Source organism: Mixophyes fleayi, chromosome 3, assembly GCF_038048845.1.
Source record: "Mixophyes fleayi isolate aMixFle1 chromosome 3, aMixFle1.hap1, whole genome shotgun sequence".
Classification (NCBI taxonomy): Eukaryota; Metazoa; Chordata; class Amphibia; order Anura; family Limnodynastidae; genus Mixophyes; species Mixophyes fleayi.
The window spans coordinates 31,024,240-31,051,244 of NC_134404.1; the positions used below are offsets into that span (position 1 = coordinate 31,024,240).

The 27,005-nt window shown below is 39.5% G+C and overlaps 1 protein-coding gene across 2 annotated transcripts in view; it reads left to right on the forward strand.

Annotated features, from left to right (window-relative positions):
* Positions 1 to 21,256, forward strand: part of RUNX2 (RUNX family transcription factor 2) — a 78,233-nt gene extending 56,977 nt beyond the window's left edge. For both annotated transcript variants that reach the window (XM_075201309.1, XM_075201310.1), the window contains 2 exons: positions 6,428 to 6,589; positions 16,005 to 21,256. In XM_075201309.1, coding sequence (XP_075057410.1) covers positions 6,428 to 6,589; positions 16,005 to 16,480 — 638 coding nt within the window. In that variant the 3' untranslated portion in view covers positions 16,481 to 21,256. The remainder of the gene's footprint in view (positions 1 to 6,427; positions 6,590 to 16,004) is intronic.
* Positions 21,257 to 27,005: the final 5,749 nt, after the last annotated feature.

Sequence of the window (27,005 nt, forward strand, 5' to 3'; positions counted from 1 at the left end):
ATAATAGACTTGCGGTGCATGGGAACTAGTAGTCGCTTGTTTTGAGGGCGCGGTATTGTTTCCAGAGAACATCAATTCCTACCTTGATAGACAATTATGCCGCCTAGGTACATCTTTGTCATAATTTGATTAATCCGTTAGGCTTGCATCCAACCTACAGAAAAGGAGAAGTGGTGCTGAACTGTTATGCGTCCATGCAGGATAAGAATAGAGTCAAAAAAAGTATATTCGGAATGCAAAGAAAGTGATCTGAACATAATGAGCAAGAATGGATGGTGAAATTACACCCAGTATAAAAAGAGAAAAAATAGAAGTGGTACTGTGCAACTGACCATAGATGCAGGATAAGGTCTGATACGGATATTCACATAGCACATACAGACCAAAATGGTCTCTGTGTACATGTAAAAGTGAACTGTGAACAATGAGAATAGACTTCAAAAATGATATTCAGAATACAATACGAGTAAGGGATAGCAAGCAGTTACTAGCAGACACCAAGAATAATATTGTGATGGCAGAATAGGAGAAGTGGTACTAGGCAGTTGGTCAGCATTAAAACAACAGTAGGGACATTGCAGGAAAAGGACAAGATTTCAGAATGTAGAAAATGTTGTAAAGTGGGAATATAGTGAGGCAAACACAGAATATTATATATAAATCCTGCATTAGAATAATCTCCAAACTACATCTATGCTGTACAATAGACATGTAGCTAACATGGGATCGCCATCTTGTGGCCATAAATGATACTGTTTTTTTTAGGGGGTCAAACTGTCTTTGCATAGAAATTTTTTTCTTTGTTTGGAAGGTTTCAGGCACCTATAACCCTGCTTCCCCTAAACACGCCAGCCCAGAACTCCCAGGGGCAAAGACACAAACCCCCAAAGAGTCCCTGGAAGATGATAGCTAACCTGTTAAAATTTGCTCCTAATAATTACCATTATCATTTTCTGTAATACACTCTGTTCTATGCTGTGTTCTAAACATTGGCATTTAGTACTACCATTCATTTTATTGATGTTTTATTTAAAGAAATATTTTGTCTTTGTCGTTTACCCAAAAGTCCTTGTTTGTTTATATTAACTGTGTGGTTTTGTGATGTTGTGAAAAGACTTCTGTCATATCAGGACAGCTTCCGGCAATACAATGGTGCTGTCTTAGTGGTAGATGTCAGTTTTAGATAATGTATTTTGTAAGAAATTGGTGTCTGTGTTTTTTTGATGATTCTTTACTCTACTGTTAACTATCAATACCATATAATTTTCTATTATTATAGAATATAGTACAGAGGGCAATTTGTTGTAGGTTTCAACATCTTCAGCTACTCACTCTACCAAACACATACATTAAATCTAGACTCTTTCCTAGACGGGTGGTATGGAAACAGGCCTAGGAGAAATCTGACTAATTTTTAATGCTTATAATGTCATTTATTTTTTTTATAAATTTTTGATGCCCACCACTCTTTTTAAAGTAGAAAATAATGGAGTAAATCGTATTGGACAGTGTTATGTGAGAATGTGGGGAGAACAATTGTTACTTTACTCACAATGCGTCAGCCCCAAGCTCACAATCGAGTTTACTCTATTACCACTACAGTCTTGGGTGGGTCTTTATGTAGGTGTCCGTATTAGAGTGCCTAGCGGAGTTCTGCTATTTATAGAGTTTGTTTGTGAAATGTACAGAGGAAAAGCTATTTCAGTTTATACTATAGTATTTACAAACATTGTCTACGAGATAGATACAAACTCGGTCACATACCATTATTGTGTTTACTTGTGTAGATTTTCTGTAGCCTTTGTGACGCCTTTGTTTACATTTTTCTGCAAATTTTCAAAATGTTGCATGATAGACATATAGAAAGTGTCAGTGATAGAACAGGAAGTAGAAAAAAGTTATTGTATATTAATTATTTTTGTGGTTAAGTTTTATCCACATAGGGTGATAAAGAAGGTTATTTGCCACACCTCTCAGGTGAGGTCCCGAGGAGTCTGCAGGTACAGGCAGCAGTGTTAAGTTCTTACGAACTTAGACTCCTAGGTTGACCATGCACAGATGGATGATAAGGTATAATGAGGTAATTAAACCAAAGGGAGGGGATTATTGTATTTAAACTTGTGCTGTGTTATTGTGCAGTGCGACCGATGTCAGCTAGTTGGCCGGTGGCTAGGCAGAGGACTGTTAGGGTTAGGGTCTCCTGGTGTCATCCTGACGAAAGTGTGCTGTCTTATTGGTGATATGAACAATAAAAGCACCAATCATCCAAGAAAGAAGTTGTTTGTGTATGTCATCCTCTGTCCGTCAGTATCACAATAGATATAACAGACAGGAGGGGCGTAAAACGTAGGGAAGTGAATGTGGGAGGGGGTATAACTGTGTAAACGATTATTTAGCAATTAATAGACCACTATATAGCTGCCTATAATGAGGTTTGTTTCAAAATGATTTTACTATTGTTGTCATTTTATTGTAAAACACCAAAACATTCTATATCAATTCTTATATCACTGCAGTGATATCCTGTTTATTAGTTTCATTTTTGTTTGGATTTTCAGCTCTTAATTGATTATTAGTATGTAGTATGAGGGTAATCTACACAGTCTAACGTTACACTGATATTCAACTGCAGGAAAAATAAAGTTTCAAAGAATAGTACTATCACCACTCTATTTATAGACAGCTGAAGCCACATCCAACATCTTTAGGACAGTGTCCTAATGGGATTTGATTCAGGTCAAAAAGCTGAAATTTCTATCATTAAAACTGCTGTGACATTACTGGTCATGCCCCTGTGTAGGAATCTATGAATCCATACAGGACTTATCCACAGAGAGAGACTGTAAGCTTGTCACTCACACCCTGCTGACACCTACCTCCTAACATGAAAACCTGCTGGGAGAGGGGCATGTTTAGTTAAGGCTATTACAGTTATATTATTCATCGCAGTAATATACAACCGTTAATATATAATTATGAGAAATTATGATTTTCCTTGCTCTTTAAGCAAGGATGCAGAATTGCGTTCATTTGCATCGGAGCTGACTTTTGTTATTCACTGGTAGTTGTGTAATAGATAGGGCCTTGTGGATTTACTGAGCTCTTCCAGAATGAATCAAGACTGTTTGGTGTCAGGCCTGAAATATTTCATACGAGGCATATTCTAGGTCCATGAACAAACACTGAGACACTGTGGTGTCTGGAAACTCTGCAACGTTAAACCTCATCTGTTTGTTAATTTGATGAGCACAGTGGCTATTTTGGGAAAAGACTGTAGCGTGGTTTGTTATTTGATTGCTTAGTCTGACCCAGACTAGCTGAATTCTCTGTCCTGTCTTAGGAGGCAACCTTTGTGTACCAGCAGAGAGTATGGGCATCTCTGGGGGCTGAAGAGTTAATCTCTGTTGTTTGTTGTATTTCCTTTACTGGCAGAAATTGTCAGCAAGAAGATAAAAGCGCCCTCAGATTATTAGCATGTGCAGCAGACAGCTACAAGAGCTGATCTTCAAAGTCACAAGTCAATTTATTTGAAACGAGATAACTTGCACGGTTGACGTTTGAAGCCTAGTTTTGCAGCACAGACAGGAAGGAGCTGTTTGCAGGCTTGCTCAGGCCTCGCTCCTGCTAGCGAGCTTTGGTTGGCGTGTACAGGAAGCTGAGCAATACATACATTGTATGTCTGCTATATCTGACTTCTCTGTCTCACGCACCTGCCTAACAGCAACTTATGGCAAGCGGAGAGTATAAATTGTCACATACACCTTCTCTGTCATGTTTTATTGCTACATATTGTGGCTCCTTTACACATGTTCTTGTGTAACTGTTAAAGGAAAAGGTTGGTTCTTTATGAATAATGGATAATAATAAAAATAATAATAAAAAAATCTAAGTAAAGATATTTACATACATAAAGCATACTTTCCGACTTTGAAAACCTGTCCTCTGGGAGATCCACGGAAAACAAGTAATGTGACAATTGTAGGGGGCGTGGCCATTGCATCACATTAGTCACGCCCCTACTATATAAAAACCACTAAATTCACGGTATTGATTAGTGGGAGGTGGGGTTTAATGGCACGGTCGTGTCATTAAGCTCCGACCTCCACAAGTGTCCAGGAGGTTGCCTACTCTTCCGGGACTCCGGGAGGACTCCCCAAATTTCGGGAGCCTCACGGAAATTCTGGGAGAGTAGGCAAGTATGCATAAAGCTTAAAGAGTGAGTAAAAAAAAAGACAAAAATCATAGTATAATGTCTCCACCAAACCTATAAGTTTACCGCTAATTATGCTTCTTCACCTCTATCCACCAATCGGCATGAACCTGATACCTAGACTAAAAGTCAATCACTCCGAACTATGATGCTTTAGGCCTCTACATTTACGTCCCCATGGGATGCAAGATAGAGAAGCTCCACCCTGTATCTAATTAATGGGACTGATGGTATATCACTTGGCATGAACACTTGACTTATTTCAGGCATATTATTTAGTTAATTTGTTTTCAAATGAAAACATTTCTTTGAATATTGGTTTCAGTTTATTAATGGGCTATCCATTTAAAATAACAAAAACCCAACCACTGAATGAATAGATGCACTAGAACAATGGGGGGCCAGGACATAACCCTAATTGCCATAATTAATTTTAATTATTACTATTTTGTTTATATTATTATTATTACTAATAACTAAACATAATTGGATTTATTTATAACGTGAAGACACCCAGCGAGGAGGCTTCACGTTCCACTGGTAGTGAGACATTGATTTATGAAACTTTTCTCATAAATGCAATATTTTCATATTAAGACATCAGAAAATAAGCACAAAATATTATGTTATAGGCATAACGCCGGTAAACTGGTACAATATTTTTTGAATATTTGAAAAACGTTCTTTTCACGTTTTAACTACAACTCTGCGTTTTATTGTAAAAACCTTCATTCTACAGAATTGCCCATTAAATTGCAGTGCCTTGGTAGAAGAATTGTTACCCTTTCATGGTGTGCCAGTCAATCCCAGCAATGTGGAGTTTACATTGATGAGAACAAATTTCCTCTTACCCTGTTATTTCAGGGCGAGGAGGGTGAGGCTCTCTCACAGATTTGGCAGCGAGGATATCCGTGTAGTTTCCATAAGTCATATTGTTTACTTTATTCGTTTTTTGTTTTTTTTATTTCCTAAAATTTTTCAACCAGAGGAAATCCAAACTGCATGGTCCGTTGCACAGCCAGTTTATGTGAGAGGATAGCAAACCAATCCAGCTCTTTGTAGGTCAGACTAATGAGATCTGGTTTAGTAATCGATCCGTAAGCAGTTACCCAACAAGCTACTGGACGGGCAGGAAAATCTGGGAGGTCGGAGGTTGTACCAGGATCGTGTCCAACCTATGACATTTCTTGGACAGTTGTTAATAGGATTAAAGGTAGTTTTCCTCTTGGAACAAATGTAACTTTTCTCAAAGTGCTTCTGGTTAATGTTGAAATTGGATAATGAAGCATTTTGGCGAAGCTTTCCAGGCAGGCGTACCAATATTAGCTTTTAGTTCCATCTACTTTTTTTTATGTGGTTTATCTGAAAACCAGATGATGTAAAGTAAATTGCCAAATCCATTCTGTATGTAAAATAATGAAAAAAGTAAAATCCTACAAGATTAATAGGAGATGTTTGGTGTACATGAGCGTTTGTACATCTGCAAAATACTCAAGTCTCTGATCTACCTGTTTTCAAGCAGGATATATTCATTAATCCAGATCTGTTAAGTCACCATCACCAGCAGGTTATGTAACACAAAAAAATGTAATTCTGGGATAAAATCTTTATGTTCCATACAAATCACTGGGATATTTGTTGCCAATAAATATGGAGTAGTCACTCTATAGTATTTATGGAGTAGTCACTCTATAGTTGGAGGTCTAGTATATAGACCTCCAACCTTCGTACTACTTTGATATGCTCACTTGTACATACCCTCCTGCAGCTTTTGCTAAACACATGCATTTATGTCCCAGGCTTACCTCCGCCTTTATATTATCAACGCATTTTTGTCTTCCCTTGGATACAGCATGGACCAGCTCTGCCTATTGGATAAAATTGTATCCACAGAACAGTTCTGTGTTGTAATCAAGGGCTTCTTAAATAAACAATACTGACTGAATCACAAATGCATTTCTTTTAAGAAAAATCACCTTTTATCAGTGACGGAGCTCCAGTGGTTGCAGGGCCCCCTCACCCTCAGAGTGAAGCCCCCTTGTGAGCGGCGCTTGGGTGGTCCAGCCTCTATTGCACACAACTCACATCACGGGAATAGAATGTTACAGCTCATCTGTGGTGATGATGTTATTAGACGGGACGGTGGTTTGGGGTCTTTAGAATGCAAAGATTCCAGTAACAATAAATGTTTTTTTTCTTCTGATTTTTGTATTTTAGATCCTAGACAAACGCAGTCATCCCCTCCGTGGTCCTACGACCAGTCCTATCCATCGTACCTGAGCCAGATGACCTCGCCATCCATCCATTCCACAACTCCCTTGTCCTCCAGTCGAGGAACAGGCCTTCCAGCGATCACAGATGTGCCTAGACGCCTCTCAGGTAATGGCAGCTAGGTATCCTTTACGTCACCCTTCACCCTTGACTTGTCTCAACCTTTATAGCAACAGACGGCCCTCATAGCTCCCCCCAGCCCCTGTTCCTTCCTGCTTTACTGTCACGTTAGTTTGATATATCTTGTAACAGTTGTATAAAATGATACTGAGATGATATTACATATAGATGGCTCCTTCTTTGAATAATTGTATTGTTTTATCCTATTAGTGAGATTAAAGGTAATGCCATGTTGAAGGTTATAGTCTGTTCATGTGGTCCCTGTGTGTATCACGTTGCTCCTCGATAATTTACAGCATTCCCGGCCAACCTGTGGCTCTCCAGTTGTTGTGAAACTACAAGCCCCAACATGCTATATCATCTACCGGCTGGCTATCTGCTGGCAAAGCATGCTGGGACCTGTAGTTTCAGAACACCTGGTGAGCCACTGGTTGGCCGGGCCTGATTTAGTAGCAGGTTATATTACTTCATGGGAACAGTAGTGTTGTAGGTGATAGGTGTTAAAGCACAGCACAGGCAGCCATTTTGTGGGCTCAAACAATATTCATGAGAAGGTAGCCTATCCATTCACTCAGAACCAGTGAGATGAAATTGTCTTGTGTGTCCATGGCTTGTGTTCTTGTGAACAGTGGTTCGGCCCACAAAATGGCTGCCCCTTACTAACTGCTCTTAAGTAACAACTACCCTAATAACTGTTCCTGAGATACTTTGTTTTGTAGTTATTTAACCATGTTATCTGTACCTTACCTTCATTCAGTTGTGTTTGTCTGACAACCTATGTAAAGATGGTCACACGCTGTGTGATATTCAGCAATTGTCCTGTTATCGCAGAATACATGGCCCGAGAACATGTGTTACGCCCAATAATAATCTGATTGAAAAATTATCAAATTATTATCGGGCACACCAGAAAATGTGGACTAAAGATGAGCGATATCAGCCAGTGCTTTACCACATTACCAGGCCACACCGCCACTATTTGACCGGATCAAATTTAGTTCTTCCAATCACATGCGTGGCCAGACTGGACAACGATTCTGACCCTCAGAGCTCAGGTCTAGCAATGATATTGGGCCACATGTTCCCAACTTAGAAGAGAAGTATAAGACGGAATCAGCAGCAATCTAGTAGTGTAAGAACAATGATAACCTCTGCCAATGTATTTCTGGGGAGGCAATTACAATAGCTGCTCTCTGGTTATAAAATACCATCATGAAATCTGGATCCCTGGCTATAAAGTTTTCATTTCCAATCTCATATTAAGAGGACACATTGGACAACAGTTACAAATTAAAGAGACACATTGTTCTTTGTTGTACAGCACTAATTACTGTGTTGCGTGGGTGTTTTAAAAGCAATTGAGATGGGCGCACCCAAAATATTGATTTGCTATGTTTCCTTTGTTTAGTGTTGGGTGACATCTAATAATCTTATAATTTACAGAACTATAATTTTCAGATGGTGATTGAATTTGTATGTTAATCTATATCTACCTGTCTATGGATATCAGTCTAGATTATATATCCTGTGTACAGAGGATTATTAATTTCCAGTTATCAAGTAAAAGGATATTAGATTTCACTGTATAATGGTATGATGGTGGCTTCTAATAACCTTATAGTGATTGAAGCCAATGGCGTCATTAATCACCAGTTATACAGATATTATTTAGTGAGGTTTGAAAGGTCCAGGCACCTCTCCTGACTACTACCTAGCTTCTGCATCGCTTCCATCTCCCCCATCCAGGCAGCAGGAAGACAACCTTTACCATTCCTGCCACATATTGGTGCCAACATCAGACATTGTCTTCCTGCTGCCTATCAGTGCCCACTATAGCGGCTACAGTCAGAAGAGTGGCATGGATACTCTAGGTGCTAGAATAGAGGTAGCTAGCTCTGTAAGCTAAAATAAATATATAGCTAAAATATTAAGTGTATATTTGACCTGTAAAGTTTGAATTACTTAATAAGGGAAATGGGGAAACTGTGGTGGATACGTTATGGGATTTCTTATCCTAAAATACTTTATTCCGAAAATTCCAAAAATCAGAAAATAGTAAAGGAAATGTTTACTTGTTTTCTGTGATAATGTCATATACACGGACATGATCACTTACTGCCCGTGTGAATAAGAGATACATTTTAAAAGTAATTTAAAATATTTAGGCATAGTACTCCAAATTATGGAGAAAAAGAAAACAATTTGGTCTAGTCAGGACCTCCATAACCCAGCACTTAAATTGATGTATTAAGGCGACAGACATCAAGGTTTACGTCGTAATATAGTGCAAGTAGAACACCCGCTGTAACCCATAGCAACTAATATTAGTTTCCTTTAGTCTTTCTAACAAAACTGACTCTTGGTTGCTATGGGCAACAGCACATCATTGCTCTTTGCACCGTGCTATTCAATAAGCCCCATTGAGACATTTGCTTCCAGTCGCTCCACATTACAGTAAGATAGTTATCAATCAGTTTGTAGAGCGCAGATCGACGTGTGGTCTCCCGTTACCTAACCCACCCCACATGCTGATGATACAGATTAACAACACTTGCCTTCTCTACCAGAGATGTCTGTACCTTGATGGTCTTAAATCCCCCTTGATCCCAGCGGACGATAAATCACGTGGACCTGACACTATAGCATTCTAAACTTGTCTCATCAAAAACCCAGATTAAACATGCTGGTCCCCTACAGCTCGTTTTCTAGATTAACATTTCAGAATCGGACCGGAGTTACAAATGATACTTAGAAGAAAACTGATTCAGCGCACATGTCGTTAGAAATCGCAGCCTTTGTTGTCTCAGGCGCCCTGCGATCAGGCTGTGAGTGACAGGTGCTCAGTGACTGTCCACTCGACCATTACTTATGTCTTTTTTAATTCCTCTTATATTGCCCCCCCCCCTGGATATTTTAGCTTTTGAAAAGCAGACAGTGAGGGGAAGCTTGTCGTCTGTCCTTGTTTCTGGGGTCTTATCTCAGGCTCCTAACCACATCTGAAGCCTCTCGCTCGTTATAAATTTCATGGCAGCGGATTTACTGAAAGTGTTTCCATATGTCCCTTCCTAATATATCTCATCCTTTTTTCTTTTTTCTTCCTTTCTCGGAGCGGAATAGAAGCTCACGCACGCTGGCTGGAAATGACTGCAGGATGTGACAGAGCAGTCACATGTCTCTATTGGCTCTGTGTGTGGGCCCTTGGAACAGCCAGCTGCCCGGAGACTGGCTTTTGTTCCACAGTATATCTGGTTTCAAAGCGAAAGAGCCCCCCTTCACTTTTTTTTTCTTTTTCGCCCAAGTTTTCATAGTTCCTAATCAATCTGTCAGGGAGCCCAGTGGATTTCCGCTTAATGAGCATTGTCCTGTTGGAGTAAGACTCTGTCTTGAGGCATAAACGTAAAAACAAAGCATAGCCGCATTTCATGTGCCAATATGTCGTATTGAAATGCCCGCTGCTCACAAATGTCACTGGTGTCACTTATCAAAACTCCTCTGGTCTGATATCCGGGACTCCTGCCTTCTATGAGTACTGAAGTAGAAAGAAGAGGTTTGAAATTGACCCACTTTGACACATCGGTGCTTTATTGTGTAGATATGAGTTGAGTGACTGACTGGGCAGACGTCCAGTGAGCGCTCTCGACACAAGAAGTGTCTGATCTCTTACATTTCACACGTATTCTGTGGTAGGAGACTTCACTGTTAATCAAAGGGGTGAGTATTTCACAAATGTTGGGGTTTCAGACACTGAACACCCAGATGGAGCTAGTTTTTGCAAAGGGGTGTTACACTGTAATACTGAAATTATATTCCCTGGTGTAGTCTTTCTAAGAAGCCAATGCACCAGGTGAATCCTCTGTGGCCACTTTACAGTGAGGCTCAGTGATTCTCAACCCGTGTGTCAGCACATATAGGGTGCCACGATGCCAGGCTGGATGTGTCACAAGAAGTTAGGGGTAACAGAAAAATATATATGTTATGTAAATTATCTGCAAGTCACTGGCAGAGAAACATGAAGCGGGACAGATGGGACAAAGTCCTGACAGCGCAAGCCAGTCCAGCAAATTCTGGACCACCAGAATTGGAAAAGCTGTTCTTGCAGTTTTTGCTACCTGCAGCTAGTGTCTTAAACTCAGTTACTGCTTGGCTGAATTCTAGAATGTTGGGGACCTTTTTTGAAAGAGAGAGGTACTATTCATCTTCTGGTTAAGCAATGAGTCAACACTTTAGCCCTCCCTCCCCTAACCAAGCTCAAGATTAAATCACCTGCTACCACATTTAATAATTAATAAAAAGGCCTCCTTTCCCCCAAGCAGCCCGAAAATTAAAGCATTCACATTAAATAAGTAGACCTAGTGTAGATAAGTAGACCTCAACCAGCTGCAACATTCAATTAAAAACATTTATTTTTAAGAAATGAGCATACTTCCAACAACCAGCCTCAATATCAAGTTAATAGGATGCATATTTCACCCAATGAGCCCCAACATTAATTTATTAGCCCCTACATGCACTTAATAGAGAGCAGAGATTGCATTAGTAGTCCCTACGATATATCAATAGCCGGCATGCCCACATTACATTAATATCCCCCCTCCAGCTCCCACATAATATATCTCCCCCCACAAGTCCCCAACATAACATTAATACCGCCTATGCAAAAACCTGTTCTCCAGTATGTCTGGCACCATGATGATATGCGTGAGGAGTGTACATACGGTGTTGTGCATACAACATGCATGTACAGTAACATAGAAGTAAACATTTTGTGTAAATCTTGCTCTGGATGGACTTTCTGAATCTGTAACACAGAAAGTGCTTTTCCATATAACACCACCATCAGCGCTCAGGACAACTATTACTCTCTTCTTCCTGTACTTTTTATGTTTTGGAAACTCATCCGTGAGAACCACGACTTGTGACTATGTTCAATTGAAGCCATTATGTAAAACAAATATTTGATGTGCAAATGTCTGCAATCATTTTCTATCAACAGTCTGTGGCTCCGATCTCACCGTGGGCTGCATTTATCAATGCACCGAGCATTGTAAACACATAAAGCTTCATTACCCCTGGGCAGAACCGTAAATATTATTCTACAGCTGGATAGAACAAATAGCTTCAGAGCTTTCGGCTCACTGTGCTTGGACCAGTCTGACCTTTAAAGCAGCAATTAGATGTTTATTAGAGCAACATTTGAGTAATCAGTGCGAAACATATACCTCTGTACTTGTCACGGAGCGTATTGTGACATGGTCCTTGATACTCCAGAAAAAAGGGATTTGTTTATTTGGAGTTTGTAAATAAGAACCTAATATTCTCATCTTCTCTTTCCTGTGGTAAAACTGATGAGTTCGTAGGGGTGGGGCAAGGGGGAATGGGAAAAGTCGCACAAGCGGTTGGTTGAGTGATTATACCCTTCTAATATTGTAATCAAATTAGGATACTCCTCAATTTATATATTAAGGGGTGCATCAAACCTTATTAATATTAAGAAAAAAGGGAAGAAGAAAGGAGGATGGATCCAAATCCTAGTTGCCCCAAACTATTATTATATCCATGGAGTGCTTAGTGCATCTCATCGACCTCCTTGCTTCTTCCCTTTTTTCGTAAAACTGATGAGGTCAGTTGTTTCATGTTATATATTATCTGCTCTATCTATATATTTTCTGTAATATCTACAGATCTCCCGTGAGATATATTCTAATACGTAGTATTAAGAGGAATAAATTCTAAAAGGAATTGAAACAAGTCACTTTATATTGGTTTCAAAACCTCTTTACACATCTATCTATCTATCTATCTATCTATATATATATATATATATCTATTATCTATCTATCTCATATCTATCTATCTATCCCAAATCTATCTATCCCATATCTATCTATCCCATATCTATCTATTTATCTATCTATTATCTATCTATCTGTCTATCTATCTAATATCTATCTATCTATCCCATATCTATCTATTATCTATCTATCTATCTCGTATATCTATCTACTATATATCTATATAATATCTATCTCATTTATCTATCTGATATATATCTATCTATCTATCCCTTATCTATCTTGTAGCTATCTATCTACTATCTATCTATCTATCTATCTCATATATCTATCTATCTATCTATCTCGTAGCTATCTATCATACATATATCTACTATCTATATATCTATATAATATATATCTCATCATCACCGTTTATTTATATAGCACCACTAATTCCGCAGCGCTGTACAGAGAACTGACTCACATCAGTCCCTGCCCCATTGGAGCTTACAGTCTAAATGCACTAACACACACACAGACTAGGGTCAATTTGATAGCAGCCAATTAACCTACCAGTATGTTTTTGGAGTGTGGGAGGAAACCGGAGCACCCGGAGGAAACCCACACAAATACGGGGAGAACATACAAGCTCCACACAGATAAGGTCATGGTCGGGAATTGAACTCATGACCCCAGTGCTGTGAAGCAGAAGTGCTAACCACTAAGCCACTGTGCTGCTATCTGTCTGTCTCGTAGCTATTTAACTATTATCTATCTGTCTGTCTGTCTCATAGCTATTATTTATCTATCTATCTCATAGCTAACTATCTATTATCTATCTATCTATCTGATATCTATCTATCTATCTATCTTTCTATCTATCTCATAGCTAACTATCTATTATCTATCTATCTGATATCTATCTATTTCAGCATTCTTTGATCTCCGGACAGATACAATACCACTCAGCCAATCACCAGCCCCCACCCACTGCCCCCTCACCTATTCCGCTCTAGCATGTGGCTGTTTCCACATAAATGTTCCCATCCGGAGGAGCGTGGAAGCGACTGAGTAGAATTGCTTCCATAATTACTTCCAGTGTGTCCTTCTTAGGAAGCGTCTGATGGGGTAAATGATCTCCTGATTTCAGTAAGACTTCTTGATGTTTCAGTCTATATTAGCCGATCCAGTGAGATTGAAGACCTGGGTTTGATTCGCTTTATGTCTCATAGGGGAGAGGAAAGTGTTCTTCACTGAATGTATAATAATATCACAGGTCAATTCATAGTATTCTTTATTGTTTCGAAGCTACAGTCTGAAATAAAAGCACTAAAAAAAACAAGCAACATATGCATTAGTTAATTGACCTCACCCCCATGCATACATTGTACAATATAGGAATATATTGCTCCGGGAATGGAATATAAGGCAGTCTGATGCCAAAATGTCATCCAGTGAATGTAACCATTATTATGCAATTAGTTTGACATGCTGACGAGGAGGCAGTTTTACTACAGCTATTGTAATTGAGAATGAAAGACCAGAGCTTTGCAGGGCCGGGAGAAATTTGTTGTTCATTACTCCTCGCAAACCACATCTTTTGGCTAGTAATTGTTACATGAATGGCAAGTGACATGACCTGGCATCAGCAAGTATGTGCGGAGAGCAGTCATGACAGGGGTGTTGGGCTGCGGAATTCCGCAGACCAGAACAGGTATGGAGGTGGGGGGGGGGGGGGTCGAGAGAAGAATTAGCCATTTGGATGCAGACAGCCCTGGCTGGATCTCAGCCAAGCCTGCACTTTTAATGAGACTTCTGCAACAATATAACTGGAAACACATGCCATTTAATTGTTCCTAGTTTCTGACCAAGACCTGGCAGCGTAATATATTTTGTAGAAAAGAAAAGGTGTTTTCGCTGTGGTTTGAACAGTTCGGTGTTTAATTTACTTATTTACTGCCTATTCAATTGCTTTTTTTTGGTTACAAGTGAGCATGGAAAATATAAATATGTGTGATTTACTGTTTACTGAGTCGTTGAGGGAAAGGGTTCTGTGATTCTCTTATTATATCGAACTCTGTTCCTCGATGGCTGGTACAAAATAATCCCACCTGGGATTTGTCGGAGAGATTTAATGGAGCCCGTTCACAGCCACTTCTTATAAACCTATTACCAGCACTGTCAATCCTTGAAGATATTTTTTGCAGATAATTTTATAAAAAATGTACAGACCCCCTATCCCTTTACTTACACATTGTTTAATAAATGTTACAGACCACAGCTCCTAAACCATTATGTGTTTCAGGAATTTATCAGAACTGGAGATTGTAGATAAGGAGGTATTGTGGGGGGCAGGCCTTTTTTCCTATGCACAGTTTCCTGTCAGTAACCCTATTGAAGGACACTGCAGAAAGTGTTATTATACCTAAAATTGCTTATAATAGAGAGCAATTATTCATGGTGAGGTTGATGGCATGGCTGCGTGCATAGCATGGGAGCATTTTTGGTTTAGTGCCCCTTTAAACATTTTCATGGAACTGTCCTGAAATATCCAGAGCATATGGCATGCCTCACAACTGTCCCGATTTAGACAGGGCTGTACTGGTGTGTAACCCTTGGACAGCTTTGTGCTGCAGTGGGAAAGTTGGGAGCTATGTCCCGGCAATGTCATTGCTGCCCTGTATAGCGCACGTGGCATTGAAAGGGTGTTTTGTAAATAGCTGTGGGCGGGCCAGCTCTCAAAACAGCTAAACACCCCCCCAGTGGGGTGAGTCCACATCCTGTGGCATGTGATCATGCCCCCTTCTCGTGCAAAGCCAGCAGTGCGTGCCCATTGTCCCAATTGCCCAACTTTAAAATTTGGTAGGTATGCATATGGGAATCCTACTTTCAAAAGTAATACACATGGCGCATGATGTGTACCTTCACCCTGAATTGTGCAGCCAAAGGATAATAAGTTTCATCATCATCATCATCACCATTTATTTATATAGCGCCACTGATTCCGCAGCGCTGTACAGAGGACTCACTCACATCAGTCCCTGCCCCATTGGAGCTTACAGTCTAAATTCCCTAATACACACAGACATACAAACTAGGGTCAATTTTGATAGCAGCCAATTAACCTACCAGTATGTTTTTGGAGTGTGGGAGTAAACTGGAGCACCTGGATGAAACCCACGCAAACATGGGGAAAACATACAAATTCCACACAGATAAGGCCATGGTCGGAATTGAACTCATGACCCCAGCATTGTGAGGCAGAAGTGCTAACCACTGAGCCACCGTGCTTAAATGTTGGCAATGGGAAACCCATATTTGGCTGTAAACTTATATTCTGATTTAAAGTTTTGGGCACTCTGGTTTCACACCCTTTAAAGGCCTCACCTCCTCTCAATCATTTTACTTGGTCAGAGTGCCTATTGTATTTGTATTTTTTCTCAGCAGTGTCTCTGTGTAAGAAACTGTGAAGGGGACAGGTTTACCCCAATTGCACAAAACATGGCGTTATATCTAAATAAGTTCATGCACTCCACTGGTTCTTATTATTATCTTCATTTAATGTGTTGTTTTGTGTTTATAGAGCCTACATGAAATAAGACATTTTTTCTTTTTTTTTTTCCCCCAAGGTGCCTCAGAGCTGGGTCCATTTTCCGATCCCAGGCAGTTTACAAGTATCTCTTCCCTAACGGAGAGTCGCTTCCCTAACCCGCGGATGCACTACCCTGCAACATTTACTTACACTCCTCCAGTAACTTCAGGCATGTCATTGGGTATGTCGGCAACCACTCACTATCATACCTATCTGCCGCCCCCTTACCCTGGCTCCTCCCAGAACCAAAGTGGACCCTTCCAAACCAGCAGCACACCCTACCTTTACTATGGGACATCGTCTGGATCCTACCAGTTCCCCATGGTTCCGGGGGGAGACCGCTCACCTTCAAGAATGCTGCCGCCCTGTACTACAGCCAACGGCAGCACGCTGCTCAACCCAAATTTGGGCAGCCAGAATGACGGCGTGGATGCGGATGGAAGTCACAGTAGCTCACCCACTGTGTTAAACTCTAGCGGTCGAATGGATGAATCCGTGTGGAGGCCTTATTGATCATAGCGCCATTCTTGTTGCTCTGTAGTTTGAAAGACTTTTATTCAGAAAGTGCCTTTAAAAAAAACAAACAAGAAAACGCAGTTTATATACGATGTCATATTCTGAGCATGACTCAAAAAAAACTCTGATCAAGTGATGCAATAGATTTACCGATCAATAATTATGCCATTATGTTACAAAAAAAAAAAAAGAGATCCGAAAGCACACATTGCCTTAAACTATATATTTATATTGGACTAATGATATTCCAAAGAGAATTATAGCTTTTTGCTGGTTTACTCTAACTCTGTCGGATATTATTGTGACTTGATGAGAAAACGACAAAGGAGAAAAATTGTAGGAATTTAAAGAGACTTAATCATTCCAATACCAAAGATTACTACACATGTGGTGTAAAATCATGCCTTATTTACAGGAAGAAAAGGGAAAACCTCAAATGCAACTTAAAACTGCACAAAGAATGTCCCTATTTTTATCAGGATGTTCCCACAGTTTATCATTACGGTACAGACTCTGAACAATGCAAAATGCACTTCTCAAAATATTTCCATTTTGTGCCTTTAAACAAAAACAAAAAAAACCGCAAAAAACAAAAACATACATAAATATGAATAAAATATTGCCTACGCAACAACAAATGTAACAATATTAGCTCGAAAGGTATGAATTTTATGTTTGTTTCTTTTTAAATTATCGTCATGTATAAACTGTGTGTGGGAGGTTTGCTTTTTTTTTTTGTTTTGTTTTTTGGTTTATCGTAACATTTTTTTAATTTATAATTATTTAATAATATTTGGACCCTTAAGTGTTTGTTTATGTTAAAAATGTGCTGACAGGTCCCTAAACATGTATATATATTTTTTTTTATGCCACGTAGTTATAAATTCGTCCACCAAGGTTAACCAGCGGTGAGTATGCCCATGTGTAAACGTAAAGAGCGCTTGTTTGCGCGCAGCGGAGGCAGCCATCTTTTAGTTTTATACAAGTTCGGCCAATGAATTCGCTTGGAACATGTGACCGTGCCCAGGCTTTAAATTGATTGTCTGCGATCTCGAGTATGTTGGTTCAGCTCACAAATTGGCGGCCTCCGCTGACTGTGTCGTTGATAGGTGCAATTTAACAATGCTCCAAGATATCTGGTATCAATAAGTACTTTGTGTTATTTGTTCCTTGATTAGAGTTTCTATACTATACTTTTGCCAGAGAAATCCTTATAATGTGCTGGAATGTCATAAAATGACGGGGTACATTTAAATATTTAGCTACGGATGTAAAAAAAAAAGACAGGGTTATGTAGCGTTTTGCATAAATGAGCTAAAGTGTTTATTTGAAAGCAACTTTAAAGCCATAAGCACTATTGTCTTCTTAGTTATATCATATTCATTTTTATTTTTCTTAAAGAAATGCACTGCCGACCTTTGCTACAGTTTTCGTCTTGCACTTCCTCTGTTCACAATGTCTGTTTTATTTCTTCTCTTGAAAGTCGAGTTATGTTTTTAACGGGTCTGAATTAAACAGGTCTGAATTAAACATACATGCACTTATGGCTAGCACTGATGTCACAGCATATCACATATTTCGGCTTATACAATGTTATCGATCCTCCAAGGATAACGTTCAACGTGCCACAGAACGATGATTTGTATTGGGAGAGTCTGTTTTAGTTGACCAGTTAAGGGGCTTCCAATCCAAACCATGACCGGATCACATTATTGTCAATATTAGCCGCACACATAACCTAATATAACAGGCCATGGGTGTGATTAATAACGTTCGTTACCGTCTTGCCTCGTGGTGTCTCTGAAACTGCAGAGCAGGCTCTGCCTATTTTATTGTTGTGCCTTAAACCTATTTTTTAAATTGGTTTCATTAGTTTCTTGCACTTAGCCCAGAAATGTTGGTAACGGAGATCCATTAATGATACTATTTTTATACCCACCTAGCCTTGTAAAATAAATGCTGTGTTAAATTTCAGAAAACCTTTTTCCATATTTCCTATAGCAATTACAATTGTTGCTTATCTATATAGATTAAGAGATATCGGTAGTGTCTGGTGCACTTGAACTTGATGTCCTGCCAGCTATTTTTAACATTTTGAGAAACATTCAGTATTTATAAAGACATTGGTGATGTACCATGTTCCTTATGTATTAAATAATGTATTTCATATGTTTTGTTGACCCTAGCAACCATAGATCAGCCTACATTTGCTGGTTGCCAGGGTCACCGAGGCATCCCAACGGACGCCAGCAGGCAATGACAGGTACGAGCATAATGACTGGCAATATTTTAGAACCTAAAAGAAAAAAAATAAAGGGCGGCACATTACAAATCATGTCTAAATACTGAAAATGTTTAGGATCTGTTAAATATAATTTGGCTGACATACCCATTATATGTAATAACTTCTGTGGGTGTGGTGACCATTTGTGAAAACTGGTGTACAGATGACTGCAAATAAAAGTTCCTATAACCCATAGCAACCAATCAAGAAATTTACTCTCATTGGATTGTACCAAACAGAGTCTGGTTGCAGCAACTGTTATTGAACATGTGTACCAGTAAATGTCCAACTCATATGTTATATGTACTATATGGTGATAATCAGGGAGAGACACTCTTATTCTGTGCATTCTCTGTGCAAATGTGTGCAAGGAACCTGCCTTAAATATTTACAGCAGTCCCAATGTTCTCCTTCAGTAACTGGAAACTGTTTTCCTCTGCTCTATAGCTATGTATGAAATGGTATGTCCACTTTTCCTTAATCTTGCAAATATACATAGTTTGCCTGTTTCCCATGATGCAGTGTTACTTTGGCCATATGAAAACACTCTAAGGAGTAAAGTTATCAAAGCTTCTGAAATGGAGAAGTGGAGGTGTTGCCCGTAGCAACCCATTACATTCTAGCTATTATGTTCTAGAATATACTAGATAAATGCTAGCTAGGATCTAATTGGTTGCTATGGGCAACATCTCCACTTTTAGAAGGTTCTATAAATCTACCCCTTAGCTTTGTAATTGTGTTTTTAGAACACATATGTTATCTTTTCTCTTTATGGTAACAGGTTATGGTAATGGTTTTCCCTGCTTTCAGCATGACCCTCCCAATTGGTACAAAATGCCTCGTTCCTAAACATCTCACTTACATTTACTATCGCCATTGCCTGCCCTGATTAAATGAACTGATGTTTAAAAACGCCCTTCTCAACAATGAATTAATCCAACCCAGGTAACTGCGATAATAAGTTAAGCAGGAAGTTCGGAAGCAGAGTATTTTGCACCCTCTGGAAGTGGCCATGTTGGATACAGTTATGGACCTCTCTCGTTTAGACTAAGTTGATGCACATGGTCCATGAGATATAACCGGACCTTCAGCAGATCAGTAGTTCGGTGTGTGACAACGGACATGTGAGGGTCGTGTGCAGTAATGTACATAACACACATGAAGCCCGTTCTTTCATATAAAAGCCACATATTTTATAGTGTTAGATTGGACAGATGCAGCTCAGCCACTGACTCTGCGTAGGGCGCCACTAACTGCCACGGCCGATCTGCGGAGAGTTAGCAGGAGAAAAACTACGCAGCGGGAAGTAATCTTTACTGAGCTAATTCTCCTGGGATGACAAGAAACTAATTTTTGAGATTAAGCATTGTGCACTATGTACTAACATGTGCCTTAAATTATATATATATTTTGTGGAATATGGTTTTATCTGTTACTGCTAATATTTGTACTTCTGTTCTTAGTAGCTTTAAGCATTTCGGTCATTGTTTCGTCTGTTTTTATTTTTTAACCATTTTCAGCAGCAAGTAGGTGTACCGGTCACCCCATCACATTGGAGGCAGCTATTTTGTGACCTCGTAAAAAAATCTGCCTCTCTACCTATAAGCACTTTGCACTGCAAGGGGGTGCAAATACAAACTATTTTTTGCATGCTGGTCAATTACTGCATGCTGCACACACGTTACGGGGTAAATGTATCAATCGACGGTTATCTGAAACCACCAATGAGCTTTGCCTTTAATAAAATTGCTGTAAAATAATGGCAGCAAAGTGGCTAGAATCGGCGGTTTTCAAAGTTGCCCTTAAAGACATTGCCGTTTTAAATTTAGCTGTCAAAGTCGCAGAATATCAGGGATTTGCAGAAATCGCAGTTTAATACATTTACCCCAGGGGCACATTTCATGTGTCACTGACAGCTCAATTATATTGACTCAGCCCACAACATGGCTGCCTGCTCTGTGGTTAGGCGACAAGTGTTCTTTAATAACATGGCGTTCTTTAATAACATGGCGTAATTAACCAAAATGTCCATTAACCCGTAAACCACCAGACATTTTCTTTCATCGGTCTAATTTGCGGTAGTCTTACAGCTAATATTTGGTTGGTTGCTACGGGCTACTGCGCATTTGTCTTCCTTGCGTCATGGTGATAACTGAACCGTAGTACTGGAATATTATTTTACATTTTATACAACACATAATGAAACCATGACTTAATGTGCGTACATCATTATTTGTGGTCATGACAGCCTGTGAAACCACCAGGCACCAGCAATGTTGCCGAGGCACAAAGTGGTTGCTGGTGAATTAATAGGCTTCATCATGAATATTGGTTCAGTTTACAAAATAGCTGCCTCCATTCATCAGTGACAGGTGGACTTTAAAACATGTTCAAATGCCTTTTACGTTGCCTTATCTAGTGATGTTTTGTCTTATATATTCAATATCTCCATTATGTTCATTGTACCTGTTTTTGCTGCCAACCCCCCCCCCAAAAAAAAAATAACCTAGAATTACAAAGTGCCAAGTCTTAAAAGCCTGTTTGTGACATTGCTCTTACTGTACCAGTTCTCAGGAAGCCAGGAATGATAGAGACTTTAGCACTGTGTCAACATTACATTCCAGTTACATTCCAATAATGGTTGCATTACCTTTAACAATATTTATTCACAGGTTAACCACAAGAAACTTCGACACCAGCTATGTTACGCGGTACAATATCTATTATGTGATACAATATCTATTACGTGGTACAATCTCAAAGTTTATTTATGCAGAGGTTTGAAATATATCAATATTTCATGTTTACAAAGGTCTGTTTTGTTCTAAGAATATTGTACGATAGTACACACCAGCCAAAAATATTTGAAAAGAAATTTAGTTAGGTACTGAGGTGACATTGATTTTTGTAAGAAAGCTCCATATACCAATTATTTTCTTAACCAAAATACTCCTAGCGTAATCTTGTAAATAGGTGCATCTGTTAGAGTTGCTGAGTTATGATATTTGCTTTATATGCACATGTTGTTTTTTTTTCAGATATTTGCTTTATTCCGCCATGGAAACGTTTACTATCATTTGAAAGGGACTCTTTTTTTTTTTCTTTTCCCCCTATTTTATTTTGCGTCTGTAAATTTAATTTTTGTTGCTCCGCACCTGATTATTATTATTATTATTGTTATTATTATAAGTGGATGTTTGAATTTTATTTCCAATAAATTTCTTTTTGATAAGTCTTCTAAGAAGTGTTTCTTAATTTGATTTGTGTAGGGGGACAATGGGACCTAAAATAAAGGTGGGACGTCTCCTAGCGGTTAAATGATACAGGCTCTGTGGCTAATTGAAACGAGACTCCAACCAGTCACAGAACCTTTGTCATTTATATGTGTCAGTAATTAGGAGGAGGAACTGGTAACTGTGCTTTATTTTTCAGGCGTTATCATTTTTCCTGGTTATCATGTTTTCTCAAGCATGGTATTCTAATGAAAATGCTCGAGTACAAGAAGCTGTTACAACCAAAATGTATCATCATCAGCTATTTATATAGCGCCACTAATTCCGCAGCGCTGTACAGAGAACTCACTGACATCAGTCCCTGCCCCATTGGAGCTTACAGTCTAAATCCCCTAACACACACACACACACACAGACTAGGGTCAATTTGTTAGCAGCCAACTAACCTACCAGTATGTTTTGAGTGTGAAAGGAAACCGGAGCACCCGGAGGAAACCCACGCAAACACGGGTAAGAACATACAAACTCCACACAGACAAGGCCATTGTTGGGAATCGAAGTCACGACCCCAGTGCTGTGAGGCAGAAGTTCTAACCACTGAACCACCATATGAAACCCTTAAACAGAGACGGTTATTTACTGAGATGGAAAAACAGTTTCATGGCGCAACAACATTTTGTGATGTCATGTGCCTGCTATCCCAAGCAAGTGGTCGGATTAGTTCGTCAGAATGGCGGAAAATTGGATGCTAAAGTAGGAGGAGCTGTCTGAAACTGGGTGGAGTCGGTAGTTCCTTGCCGAATGCAGGCTGAGGACATTGTAACCACAGTAAAAGTTTTGTTTTCTAAAGGGCACCTACTTATCCTCTAAGCAGAAAAATAGGCGCATTTTCTTATAGTTAAAATGACGGGACACATTTTTTTCTGGTTCAACAAAGACCCCCAGTATTATAATTATGATGGCCCTTGGAAGCTTGTTTGTATTTTAGTGTATATCGCTGTAGTGCTTTTTGCCTTTGTCAGGACTTGCTGGCACTTGTAGTTCCACAGTGGCTAGAGAGACAGAGGTTAGTTACCTCGACTGTATAGAAAAATAATAAACGCAGTGCTTCCAATGACATTTGCTCTTTAACGAAGGGGGTGTGTAATCCAATGTAGATATTTTCTAAACCTTGATACATTGGAGAATTGTTTTCCAGACAGAAAAACGTCTCCATATCCCACTAAAGAGGGATTTCACACATTCTGGATGAATAGTGAATAGGCTCCGTAGAATAACACAGCTGTTGATTGACGTCTCCTATTTATTATGATTATCCTCCCTAATTTCAGTGCTATTCCATAATTATACTGACCCCGTAAGTAGCGCCCCCGTGTACAAAGCTTATAAGCAAATAGGAAGTACCACGCTTTGGTAATTTTAAAATATTTTGCTCCTTTTCCCACAGCAAATATCCAGGCCCCCAGCCTATTGCTTGATCTCCTATATAGGTAAGGTCCATTTTGCTAGATGGAATCAACCAATTGGACAGATAATATTAATTTTTACTCCCTATGAAACTCATTTAGTGCATTTTAGGGTTGTAAGGTCAGATGAACACATGAAACGCATTTTCAATGCTCTTAATACTGTCAAATCACACAGAAACCAGAGGCAAAATGTGTCAGCTGCAGGTAACACTGTTTCCTATAGGAAAATCATCTCTGCGTTGACGTGCATTAAGCTTCAATGCTCTAAAAACTGCTGGTTCTTTTTCTTTAGTGTATTGACATTTATCATGTACTAGAACGTGAATGAACAGGGGTTTGCTGGAGGGAGCAATGTCCCCTATGTGTGCTCTCAATTTTCCTTCCAATATGTATAGCTTGAAAACCCTTAACGCATTGTGATCTCACATATATACGCTGAACCAGACATAGTAGATGAACCAGTCGTTTCTTCTCTGCCATCATATTCTATCTTTCAACACAAAGAAGTCACGTGAAAACTAATTTCAGAAAAAAATCAGTTTAAAGAACATCTAGGGCTAGATTTACTAAGCTGCGGGTTTGAAAAAGTGGGGGTGTTGCCTATAGCAACCAATCAGATTGAAGTTGTCATTTTGTAGAAGGTACTAAATAAATGAAAGATAGAATCTGATTGGTTGCTATAGGCAACATCCCCACTTTTTCAAACCCGTCAGCTTAGTAAATCTAGCCCCTAATCTTGAAAATATGAAATTTTGAAATGGAAGCCACAACTTAAAAAGTTTCTTATTCCTTTCCCACTTTTGTTACAGACCGTTGAAGACCCCCACACATGTTTACAGGGCTCACTGAAAAACATTGCATGTAGGTGCAAAATGTGCAGGTATCCACAGCTACAAATTAAGTACTGTCTGACTTGCACCAGATATATAAAAGCTGATTTCTGATTGATTGGTGTGGTGCAAGGCACACTTTGTACTTATATGTAAGTAAAAGAGCCCTAAAGCCCTAAAGGGATGTCATGCTGGTCAAAACGCTAAGACTTCCTTTGTTTGAGCTACTGTGACAGTATTGGCCACACCCCTGTGGATCAATGAACCAATCCGACACTTCCTAAACTAGGCGTGGCATCACAACACAGCACTGAGCTTTTGCCTGTCTGTATCTCCCTTGCCTGCTACAAACACTCTGATGGACATATTTTGCTAAGTATAATTCATTCCATACAGAAATATAAATAAAATCCTATAAAACCAATTAATCACAGGAATGGTAAAGGTGTAATATCTATTAAGTAAAGAAAGTTTTACATCCTTTAAATGATGTGGGGTCTCACTGTCATACTGCTTAAACGAGCCCCGGGCCTGGTCAGCATGGGCCAAAAAACATGCAGCCCACCCCAAACGGGACAACCAGTTGTGTGCTGAATAGCGCAGGGGCTCATTCTGACACTGCTGTGGTAGTGAGCGCCAGGCAACTAACATAAAACCAGTACTACCTTTTGGGGGGAAATACCCCCAATTCTGTATATATAGCCCAAAAGATGCTTAGAAACTAAGAAAAAAAAAACACAAATAACAAAAGCTGCAACACCCTTTCTGACCACAGTGAGTCGCTCACAACTAATCGTATGAGCCCAAATGTTCCTTCTTCCCTATAAAACTTATTCTGGCTTCTCCAACTTCAAAAGCCTCATCAATATTTAAAACGTGGAGTATAGGAGGCTTTTCAAATAAACATTTAGGGCTAGATTTACTAAGCTGCAGGATTGAAAAAGTGGGGATGTTGCCTATAGCAACCAATCAGATTCTAGCTATCATTTTGTGGAAGGTACTAAATAAATGAAAGCTAGAATCTCATTGGTTGCTATAGGCAACATCCCCACTTTTTCAAACCCGCACTTTAGTAAATCTAGCCCTTAGACTTTTCAGATTTTGCTCCCCATTGGTTTAAATCACATGTGACAGTCTTATCATAAAGAGTTCATCGACAGGGCTCAAAGTCTCTCTGCATAATGAGAGCTCCCATAGAAGTCCATTGTTTGTTAATGAGCATAAATGCTTCTGAAACTGCTGCAAATCCCGTATTTGAGGACAGTCGCTGACATTATTTCCTGGACTATCTGCATTAGAGCGCGTTTATTAGACTTTGGGAATGCATGTTAAATGTCTTTGAAGCTGGTAGTGTCTCATGTACACACACACTTTATTACAAATGCGCTTTGCGTCAATTTTCATGCTGCATGCAGCTTTCAGAAGCATTAATATTTTGTATGGTGCGCTGATTGCGTGATGATGAGAGTAGTTTACTTTCATCATCATCATAATTTATTTTAATAGCGCCACTAATTCCACAGCGCTGTACAGAGAACACACTCACAACAGTCCCTGCCCAATTGAAGCTTACAGTCTAAATTCCCTAACATACACAGACAGACACACAGACTAGGGTCAATTTGATAGCAGCCAATTAACCTATTAGTATGTTTTTGGAATGTGGGAGGAAACCGGAGGACCCAGAGGAAACCCACGCAAACACGGGGAGAACATACAAACTCCACACAGATAAGGCCATGGTCGGGAATCGAACTCATTACTCCAGTGGTGTGAGGTAGAAGTGCTAACAACTGAGCCACCATGCTGCCCCTCAAAAGGGACACCCATAAAAATTGCGTATTTATGCCCATTAGTCTTAGGCATCTCAAGATACATCCAGCTTTGCAACTGCAGAATATATACGCCGGATTTACGGCAGACTCACGTCAGACATATATACACCCACACGTGATAACACACAACCAGGTCATAAGCGCAAGAGAAGTTTGTTAACGTTTCTTTCGATAGCGGAGAAACCCATTTACTAGTACACTTATAATACAGCAGATATAATACTCCTTCTCATGTACAAATGAAAGTAGAAAAGATTATTTTAAAAAAATACACCAACTATATCTTACAGAATTACACTTTTTACTTCTGAGCAAGCGCACTAGTTCCAAAACTAGCGGAAAGGTAGTGCTAGCGTCTCTCAACATCATCAGTGTGTATTTACATCTACCCTCTAGGTGCAAATGATACGGCTCCTAACGGGTATATGCATCTCTGTGCTGGCCGATCCTTACTATGTCCAGCCTACGTTAGACTGCCCCTTCCTCCGTTCCGTCTCTCCAGTCATAAGGAGGAGCAGGTGTCAGATGCATAGAACTCTGCAGACCTGTGCAATCTGCAGACGTGTGCAATCTGCAGTGCACATTTTTGGAATTCACGATACACAAACAGGAATGAGAGACATCAGGCTCATTAATTACATAGAATACTATGCCACCAGGAACCTTTGAGATGCAAGAATGAACGCACTAACGCTATGTTATATCCAGGGTAACGCTCAAGGTTTTGTCTCTGTGTGTAAGCCCTCTATGTCTCTACAAATGTTACTACTGATTTTTGGAAAAATAAAGTGTTGGCAACTGGGGTTAGATTTCCCTTTAATAAGGTAAGAGCCTAGTTTCAGTGCAGAATAAATACATTGCTTAGCATAGG